This window comes from Belonocnema kinseyi, chromosome 3 (genome assembly GCF_010883055.1).
Source record: "Belonocnema kinseyi isolate 2016_QV_RU_SX_M_011 chromosome 3, B_treatae_v1, whole genome shotgun sequence".
Taxonomy (NCBI): Eukaryota; Metazoa; Arthropoda; class Insecta; order Hymenoptera; family Cynipidae; genus Belonocnema; species Belonocnema kinseyi.
Genome location: NC_046659.1, coordinates 68,026,051 through 68,037,270, shown reverse-complemented (window position 1 = coordinate 68,037,270; position 11,220 = coordinate 68,026,051). Strand labels below are relative to the sequence as shown.

Here is an 11,220-nt window from a genome sequence, read left to right as displayed (position 1 = left end):
TATCTAGTCGGGAGTGGTGCTGACTGAAAACAGATGATTTGGAGCGATTCGCGCGCCATCTGTTGGTCATTCTAAGGACTTATTGAACTACCCTCGTATACCTGAATTGGGTTATTTCTAGAATATATTTTGCTCTTTTGTTTAATTTCCATCCGCAAAATACCCTATTGTTTAATTTGCCCACATGAAAAAATTTCAATTCAGTACACTTTCGATTTTTGATCCCCAATCAGTTCCCTCGTGCCATTAATGAACTCTTTTAGAATCTTTTGTTTTGACGATCTGCATTTTGTCTTTACCCGATGTTTAGTTATCTATCAATATTTATATTTTATTGAAATTAGATAATTGTAATTTTAATTTGTTTTTCCAATTTTATGTAAGGTAGTACTGAGAATGAACTACCATTTCATGTTTTGTAATTCACGTTAATGGTAATGGAAACATTTTATTTCATGCTTTCTCTCTGTATTTCAGGAAAAAGGACATAAAATTGAATTTAGATTTATCGAAAGTGCCTCAAGGAAATAATCTATCTCCGACTGCTATTTCTAATAAGACTTCGCCAGTGACTTCACTGCCAGCATCTACGAATTTCACTGCCACCACGACAACAGTTACTAGTCCGCTTCCTGGAAACCAGATACGCAGGTAATTTTTTGTTTTATTTAAAAAGTTCTTGCGTTTAATACTCTGTCGCTGTAACATTTTCTTTTAATTTTAATGAATTAGGGTTATAATACTAATATAAGAAATGTTTATCTTTATTTGGACAGATAGTTTAACTTACAAATTGTATTAGAATGTTTCTCAATCTGGAATTTCGATTTTGAAAAAAGTGATCAATTTACAAATTTAAATCAAAATTTCTCAAGCAATTAAATTGAGAATAAATCAACATTTAAATTTCTCTTTAACGTCTAACATTCAAATTTAACTGCGAAATACTTGGAAATTAAAAAAAAAAAAAAAAAGAATCTAAAGATCATGTTTGGACAACACACTACATTTAAGTTTAAAAAGTCCAAAGTAAAAACCGAGACAAGAAATTTGATAGATTATTGTTTTATTTTTTCAAAGATTTCGTAGTTAACTACTATTATTCTTTCGTGGTGTAATGTTATTTCATATCACTGAATAGCTCACAACCAGAGGATGACACTACAGTTGTGTACACGTTAAACAATTCGGTGACAACTCCCGTAACTCCCACAACGCCAGGAGGTAGCAAACTAAGTCCTGGCAACATTTTCAAGAATTTCTTTAAGTGCGTACCGCATCATCGTGGAAGAGTCCTTTTGGATATTGTGATCTCGCATATCACGCAACATTTTGATTGATTTAATTATTTATTTGCAGCAGCATGGGAGTTTGCTTGTTTCGTGTGAATTTTTCTTATTTGCATTCGTTACAGAAAGGTTTTATCAAGATTAATCTTTTTCGCTTCTTATAATATGTATGGTAGGCGATCGACAGATTTTTGTAATAGCGCGCTTACGTTTTTAATAATCAACGCCAGAGTTGCTAGAACATTCAGGCCTCGGACTCACCACACTATTTACACTGTTTGAACATTTTTTTTTGTCGATGGCACTATTTTGCTACTATTTCGAAAGAAATTACACCAAGGGCACAAATTTTAAATTTTTAACATAAAAAGACTAATTTTCAACGAAATAGTTACATTTTTAGTTTAAAAATATAATTTTTAACCAAAAATGGAATCGATAAATTTTCATTAAAAAAATATAATTTTCAATTTAGAAAATAGAATTTTCTACAAAACAGTATGTTTTTCCGCAAAAAACTTGAATTTTTCACAAAACAATTATTATTAATTATTAAATTTTCAAACTTGTGCTGAATTATCAACACAGAAGATTAATTCGCTACCAAAAAAGATGCTTTATAAAATAAGAACACACGTTTTTAATAAAATAATTTAATTTTCAACCAAAAATATTAATTATGTACAATGAAAAATGAATTTTCAACAAAATAGACACATTTTTAACCAAATAGTTGAATTTGTAACCAAGAAGATTATTTTTTATTATCATAAAGACGAATTTTTAACAAACTACGTACATTTTCAACTAAATAGTTTTAAACAATGAATGTGATCATTATTACAATTTGTGTTTGATTAATTTTTAGGTTGTAAATTGGTTGTGAACTGAATAGTTTAATTTTCAACATAGAACATAAATTGTCTACCAAAAAAATGTATTTTCGACAAAATACAAAAGTTTCCGACCAAATAGTTGAATTTTTAACCTAAAAATATGAATTTTCTACTAAAAATACGAATTTTCAACAAAATACATACATTTTGAACCAACCAAATAATTCAATTTTCTACTAAATCGCGTAAGTTGGAGCCAAAATACGAATTTTCTACAAAAGCATTTGAATTTTCAGAAAAAAAGTTAATTTTCTACCAAAACAGATTATTTTTTAATCAAACAATTGCATTTTTAACCAAAATAGTGAAATTTCTATACAAAGAGATAAATTCTAGAACCAAGTAGATAAATGTTCAAAAAAATATTTCAATTAAAAAAAAAATTGGTTAGTCAAGAAAGAAAAACAGTGTCAGTCAAATTGTAGAATTTATAAGCCAGCCAAAAAGACGAATTTTCTACAAAACAGTTGAATCATCAACTAAAACAGATTAAGTAGTAACCAAACAGTTGCATTTTTAACAACAAAAAAATGATTTTTTACTTTAAAAAGACGAATTGTCAACAAAATACATACATTTTCAACAAAAAATTGAATTTTCGACCGTATCAGATTAATTTTTAACCAAATAATTGAATTTTCCACAAAAAGGTAAAATTTCTACTGAAATAAATACATTTTTACACCGAAAAGAGGATTGTTCAAGAACGTTTTGAGGTTTTAACATAACAGTTGAATTTTTGATCCAAGAAATATGACTTTTTAACCAAATTTGGTTCTATTAGCTCAGTTCGCATTTAAGTAGTAAATTGAAAAAAGGATAACAAGGATAAGTAAATCGGCATATTAAAACTAATTTTTAATACTTTTAAAATATTGGGTTAAAACCTGGAAATTTCGTTTAAAAAATAAAGTTAATTTCCCACTGCATAATCTTAGATTTTCGACTATATGCTTTTAAATTCAGACTTCAAGTTAGTTTAATACTTGCAAAATTTTGTGACAATATTTCAGAGTGCACAGTCTTCCCCTTTTGTTTTAGTTTCTCCATTTTTCTTGAAATTACCCTTTTCCCCTTATTTCAAAAAACTTCCCCTTTTCTCTTTAAAAATACAATGTTTGAACATTTTAACATATTTAAAGCAATTATAGCACTTAAATAAATTATTTTTGATTAAATAACATGTTTCCAATTCTGAATCATTAAAAATACTCTTTAAACCAATTTTGAATCTGAAACATTTTAAAGCATGTTGAAAATGTGAAAACTGGAAACAGAAGTTGTTACCCAATATAAAATGGGAACAGTTACCAAATATATAATACTTTTTAAATAAGTATTGGAAGGTCAACACGTTTTAGTTGAAATGTATAAAGTTAAATATCTAATAAAAAAATTGAATGTTCCAAATTCAACAATTGCAATTTCAAATTTTCTGACTTGAGCCATTTTTAATTTGTGTTTAAAAGTACTAAAGAGTAGGGCGAAGTAAAAATTCTAAAATAAATCAAACCGTATTGACCTGAAGGAAAAATAAAGCTTATGGGTTGGCATTTGACATAAGTAATAACCATTTTTTAAATGTGCAAAATCATGTTTTTTGGATGAGTCATGTGCACACATTAAAAAAAAACTTTGAATATGTCGAACTTGAAATTGATTCAGCTTGAACCAAAGAAACGTTTTATCATTTTGCTTTTTAGGAAAAAGACTTATCATGATTTAGGAATTTTGGGATCTCTTTTTCTGTGATTTTGGAGCGTGATAAACACCACGACAAAAAATCATTCCAAAAAACATGTTTTGTACATTTTCAAAAAATTCTCAACACGACAGTTTTTTAATTTAAAAGATTTTAAATTGTAAATTTAAAAACGAGAACAAGATACTAATCGATTTTGAAATTATCTTCTCGACTTGTTTTGGATGTCGACCCACAAATTGTTGTACTTCAGCTCAAACGATTCGATTAATTTTAGCGTTTGTACTTCGCTGTACTGAACAGATACAAATGGTAAATTTGACTAATTTTACTTCATCTCAGACTTTTTTATATCACTGTGAAAATGTATAAAAGTAGATTCTATAATGGCAGAAGTCATTTAAAACTCATGGAAAAGTATTTAAAAATTTAACATTTCTTATAAAAAGTTTATTTTTTCGACATTTAAAAACAAATGTTTCATCTTTTCCCTTTTTCGTGAGAAAATTACCCTCTTTCCCCTTTTTTGAACTCCTTTTGCGCTGTCATCCGAGCTATTTTATCTATATTTTTTTTTCAAATTTGTGACACTATTACACTATTTTTTATCACTGAAATGAGTTCGAGGTCTGAACATAAAATTTCCTAATGTTGGTTTTCGTTTTCACGATCTTTATTATTGATATAGATTTTAACTCAACCGATGATTAACCAATTTATTTTTTAGCTGCCGAATGAGATTTTTTAGGTTGAAATGAAGCAAAGTGCGCTTTTTTCTAATCGTCTTTCCGTTACTGTAATCTGTAATATAGAGCGCTTGAATTTAAAAACCGCTCGTTATCGAATTTCTGGAACTCGCGAAAAATCCATTAAATTTTTCCTTATTCGCAGGTCGTTTGTCCCTCCAGTGCGTGACGAGGAAAGCGAAACGCAGAGAAAGGCTCATGCCAAAAGGGTGAGGGAGACGCGTCGTTCTACTCAGGGAGTGACGTTAGACGAAATTAAAAGTGCGGAGCAGTTGGTTAAGAAGAAACAACAACAGAACAGCGATCCACCCACCACGACAGCTCCCTCCACGCAGGTAGAATATTGCCATCAATTTATCGGCAAACTTTGTAAACACACGAGGAATATTCATTTCTACAATTTAGAAATCAAGCAGCCTAAATCGCTTGATCGATTTCAATTTGAGAATCGACATAAAAATGCACCTCATTTCCACAATTTGAAAACAAAGATACACTTTTTGCCAGCTGATAATATAGAATTAGTCGCTAATAACTCATTAAAATCTCACACCACCAGTAAAATTCGAAGGGCCCGTACAAGTCGCTGCAAAAATATTAATCCCGCTTCTGCAAGTAGAGAGAAGGAACCAAATGTGATTAAATTTGGGAAGCGCATGGCAAACACGATACGCAATTATTTTCGTCGCGAGGCTTTCTACAAATTCTTTAATTACATTCGGAAATCGATATTTAAGTCGAAGATTTTCTCTTCCAATCGGGACAAAGGTGATACAAGAAGGAAAATTGTTTCCACTGTAATAATTGAGAGTGATTCTGAAAATGAATTTAAAAATGAAGATAAATCGGATAAGTCGAAAGGTTCTAGTATTCGCTTTATAATTAGAGTATTTAAAATTTTGACTTCTCTCGTTATATCTTTCGGCTTGTTATTTTTACCGAGATCTTAGAAGAGTTTTCGATCGTTGCGGAATTTTTTGATAGGGATGTGTCTTAGGTCGTCGCGTTTCAGTAATTTTTAAACTATTATTTTATAATTATGTGCTGTCGATAGATAATAATGTAAGATGTATTTTTTTATATTTATTTATATAATTCTTCTTTTAGGGATTCAGGCAATTCCATTTTTTGAATTCTGAATTTTGAGGCCTCAAAAGTATTTAGAGATAATTGAATTTTTTTTAAATCTGTTTTTCATGTTCTCAAAAGTTAATTTTTTATTTCGTTATTTCTATCAGAGATTATGAAAACATTTTTTTTAGAATTATTCAATTCAAACATAAAATTTTAGAACAAAGATACAAGATATATTAAACCTAATAGCTAAAGCACCTGTATAATTTTAATTATAAGTAGCGCAATTTTTCAGCAAAAAAGAAAATTATTCCTGAAAGTCGTTTCTTCTAATCTTTTCTCAAATTTGGATTAATTCTAACATAATTGCACTTCATTCTAAGATATTTACGACCTTCAAATATTTTAAATATTTTTCAATATCAAAGAAAAGCTCTAAGATCAAAAGAAATGAAATTGAAGTTCAGTATTCAAAAACTTTATGAATATTACATTTATAATTTAAACTTAATTTTATCGTGCTCTCTGAAAATTAAGATATAAGTTGAGGAATGAGAACTATGTTTGAATCTTTAGAAATACTTGTGTGTCAAAATTGAAAGTTTATATGTGTAGACTAGAAAATTAAAGTCATAAAAAATTGATGTACTGTGTATTTCCAAAGATTACAAAGAGAAAATACAGAGAGCTACATTAATCGAGTTTTTTTTCTTATTAAAACATATTGCACGCGACCTAGTAGATTTTAAATTCAGTGTGTTATTGTTTTTATCTTTGCCGTGAAATTCTCCATTCGTAAATTCTCGGTGACAGATTTGTTGCGTCTCGTGCCAGTTTTTGTGCTTGTGTTAACGTTTAACGATTTCAAAGAATTCGGTGGTGGCTTTGGTTAGTATTAACATATTAGTCAGTGTTTATCCCAAAGGGTACAAGAATTCATCATTCAAATTGTCAAAATTCTTACAATTTTAATTCGAAATTTTATTTTGTATTCCTCCAACTGTAATAGTTTTGAAGATCTATCATTTAAAATATGAAATTTTTATTTGTTCAATTTGCATCTTCGAGATTCTTACAACTTGATAAGTTTCAATTTACAATTTTAAAATCTTTGAATTTTACAGTCAGCTTTAAATGATTATTTCCATCTTAAAGACTTATTTCAATATTTTGAATAGTTCGATGAGTGCAGTAATAAATGATTTATCTGAACTCTTCAAATTTGATTTTGAATTTATGTATCCAGTTGTTCATCCCAAAAGTATAAATTTAATCATGCGTTGCAAAATGAAGACAATGTATAGTATCCAGCAAAATAATGGATTTTTATTATTTTTAATGCCTGGTTTTTGCTTTGTGAAGTCGATTTTGCTCACGTCAATCTCGAAAGAGTATTTATTATACATAAAAAATTAAATAATTTCACATTGTAAAGAGTGCTCGAAATAACTTCAGTGAAGAAGAAGTGGAAGGAAATGTTTATTTATGTTCCATAAACTGAAGTTTTGGATTTACAAAATAATTTTGAGAACTTCCTCGTGCTTGACGTCAGAAAATTTCTACCGCTCTTCCTCGCTTCCTTCTTATTTGTCAGATTCCTAATGTTAGAACTGCAGTGATTTACAGTCAATCAATCCTACCACGGAAACGGAAATAAATTTCGCATTTAGAAACAATCTTCCTTGAACATTGTAAAAAAGTAAAAGATGAAATATCGAGAAATGATATAAAAACTTCTTTCTCCGAATCTTTTTAAATTAGTTCATCTATTTTAGGAAGATTGTTTTCAGAAGAAAGCTTCAGCTCAAGGAAACTGTATCGTGAAACTAATGCGCAATTAAAAAAAAATTGTATTGAAATATCAAATATTGGGTCAGAAATAATTGAGGAAAATATTAATGGATAAAAACGTAATTCGAAAAGTGCAGAGTCGAAACATTTCAATTAAAAATTTTACAGTTGTCAAATTTTTATCGCTATATTTTCACATTTCTACGTTTTACTGCACAATTGATCAAATTTTTACTTATTCTGTAATTATGACCTCTTTCAAATTTAGTTTAATATTTTCAGTTTTATATGTACCTGTTTAAATTTAAACTTTGTAACTTTAAAAGTTTTCACTTGACTTGTACAATTGACAAAATTTTCATTTTAAATTCATCACATTTTCATAATTTAAATATACAAATTGTTTAATGAATTGGAACATTGAAAATTAAAATTTTTTGTTTGACCTTTTGAATTTCAGTCATATTTAATTTTAACATATTTAAATTTTGGATTTAGAATTGCTTAGTTTTACAAGTTTCAATTTGGAATCTAAAATTAGCATAATTCAATTTGAATTTTTTTTAAATTAAAAATTGTATAGTCTATTTAAATCTGAAAGTACTGAATTTCGAATTATTGAATTAGAAAATGTACACTTTTAAAAGTTTCAATATTGCAATTTGTATTTTAAAATATTTTGAATTAAATATTGTTTCAATTAAAATTTTCCAATTGGGTCATTAAATTTTATACTGTAAATTAAGGTGTTGTTTATACTTTAATTTCTGTAACTTTTAAATTTTAATTCGATAAAAATTAATTCCCGATATTTAGCCTAAAATGTCAAAAAAATCTCGTTATTATAATTCCTAATTAATAATTTTTAAATTACTATCCATTCCGATTCAAATTTGTTCCTTTTAGAATTTTGATCTTGAACTGTGGTTGTTTCTCTATTAAAAATTGTTAAATTTTGAATTTCAAACTGTTTATTTATTCTTGTTTTAAAATATTAGGTTAAAATCTTGAAGTTTTATAAGTTTACAATTTGTAATCTAAAGTTAGCATCGTTCAATTGGCAAAATTTTTAAATTGTATAAGTTTACAATGTATTTAAATCTGAAAATTTACACTATTAAAAGTTTCACTGTCGCAATATGGATGTTTAAATATTTTGAAGTCAATATTATTTAATTTAAAAGATTTTGAAAATATTTATATCTTAAAGAAACCATTTAAAATTTTCCAATTACGAACTTTTAAATGTATATGTTTTGAAAGGTTTTAAAATGTTCACAATTTAAAAACAGGTATAATAGTTCAAACCCTTAAATTCTTAACTCTTCAATTGAAACATCAGCTCAAAGATTGTTGTATGAACTGAAATGTTGAATTTCTGGAATATTTCTTCATATTTTTAGATTGTTGGTTCGGAAATTCATTCGCGTTAGCGCTGAAGTCGATCACCTTTAATTTGAACGTTTAAATTTAAGATAGTTGGCCCAAAAATCAGGTCTCTGGAAAAAAATTTTACGAATAGTTTTTATGATTGAATTTTTTTACTGTAGCTTCTTACCAGTTTTTTCAAAAATTTTGACCTTGTAATAAATAAATAAATTGTAATCATGGCTAATTTTATCAGGGAAAACATTCCCATAAAACTCTGCTGTTTCGAATTTTAAAAGTAAGTAATCTTCAAATGTAGTTATTTGTATTAAGTGTTTTCTGTTTACAAAAATTATTTTAGCGATTTCAGCAATAGCAAAAATTGCTTTCAAAATTGGAAACAGTAATGTTGTTGAGAATACTTTCCCCGAAATACTAAGAGATTTTAAGACATTTCAACCATTTTTCAAAAATGTTTAAAAGCATATAAATAAATGCTTCTTGCTAGTTTATAAATGTTAGCATTACAACATTTTACATTAAAAGTTATTTTTAAAATTTTAAATGACATAAGTAACATTATTTTCATTCCTAAAATCAAAGAAAAACTATTTTTTGAGAGATTTGATTATTGGCACGATAATTACCTTAAATACACTAAAATTATTTAAGTGTTTTAAAATGTATTTTATTTTTTTCTGAAAACTATTTTGAATACCTACTTATTATATTTTATAAATAGTATTTCATTGTAAGAAATATTATACACCGGTTTTGTAGGTATAGAAAATTCAAGTCATTGTTTTGAAAATTCATCCTTTTGGATTGAAAATTTGTTGTTGAAAATTCAACTGTTTTGTTGAAAACTCGTCCTCTTGGATTAGAAATTAGGTATTTTGTAAACTAAGCTTTCGGTTACCCTATCTACTTTAATGAAACTTTAAATACTGTTTCAAAGAAAAGAAAATTGAATGAAAATAGAAATACAAAATCCGATTTCAGCATTATCGATGAATTTCCGAATAAAAAAAATTACAGTATGGCTACAGTTTTCAGTAAGACAACATGTTTGTACATACAACGTTTTTTTATTAATGCTTTAATTAAAAAATAAAAGAAATTTGATATTAAAAATGAGGTTTTAATCTTATAGATCACGGCGAGCCTCGATTACGTTCAACTTTAAAGTACCTGCACATTCATTTACTCTTTTCTACTTGTTTCCGGGATGCTTCCCGGTTATTTTGAGCCAAGAAAGAAAGAAATCGTACTCGCGTTTAAAAAAAAAGGTTTTTTCATTTTTAAAAAATTTTATTTTTCTCGAAAACGACGCAAAATATGAATAGCAATTCATAATTCAAAATTTGGCAGCTTCCTGAAATATATTAAATTGTACCCTTTCAGGTGTTCATACAGTATAATTTAATATATTTTTCTAGAAATACAAAAAAATGAGGAAAATCGAATGAGATAGCATTTAGTTTAACGAAATTTAACATTTTATTTTTTTAAACTTTTATTTTCAGTTCTTTGACTACTCCAAAAACATGTTCTATGAGATAATTAAGGTTCCGGAGCTGCAAAGTAAAGATAAATTAGTTTTTATATTTAAAATTGAAGAAATATAATTTTTACGGATTCAAAATCTAATTTTTATCGAAAATTACGCAAAATGTGAATAGCATTTCATAGTTCAAAATTGTTTAGCTACCTGAAATCGATGAAAATATACCCTTACCAAATGTATATCTTGTGTCTTTTAACAAATTAAAAAAAAATCAAAAATCTATCTAGGCGACTAAAATAACATTTTATATATAAAAAAAATCCATTAAAATCGACTTATGTTTCTTCAAAAACACAAGATAAATATTTGGCGAGGATATTTTTTTATAGGTTTCAGGAAGGGGAACGAGTTTGGTTATTGATACTCAAATAAAAAAAAGATAAAGTTTTTAAGAATAAAGTATTGATGTTCGTCAAAATAAATGCTATTTTAGTCGCTTTGATAGATTTTTGATATTTTTTTGAAAACTTTGTTTAAAACACTATATGTACATCTGGTAAGGGTACATTTTCATATATTTTAGAAAGCTAAACAATTTTGAACAATGAGCTGCTACTCATACTTTGCATAATTTATGAGAAAAATGAGATTTTGAATCCATAAAAATTATATTTCTTTAAGGGGGGTTTCTACCTTGTTGGCCCGAAAAAGTGCTTTTTTTCAGGAATTTTTTTTGAAAAAAGTATAATAGTTCAAGGAATGAAATTTTCCACAGTTGTTTGAAAAAGTTTATTCTACAAATTAAAATTTTTTTTCGGCGATCCGTGTACAGGGGGGAGGGGGGGGG

General features: G+C 27.4%; 1 protein-coding gene across 7 annotated transcripts in view; it reads left to right on the top strand.

The window, feature by feature from the left end:
• The window catches only part of LOC117169587 (protein phosphatase 1 regulatory subunit 12A), a 70,027-nt gene that overhangs the window by 24,555 nt on the left and 34,252 nt on the right, over positions 1-11,220 (top strand). For 6 of the 7 annotated variants that reach the window (XM_033356028.1, XM_033356030.1, XM_033356024.1 and 3 more), the window contains 3 exons: positions 478-651; positions 1,142-1,267; positions 4,779-4,968. In XM_033356028.1, coding sequence (XP_033211919.1) covers positions 478-651; positions 1,142-1,267; positions 4,779-4,968 — 490 coding nt within the window. The remainder of the gene's footprint in view (positions 1-477; positions 652-1,141; positions 1,268-4,778; positions 4,969-11,220) is intronic. The other variant, XM_033356027.1, reaches the window with a different exon arrangement.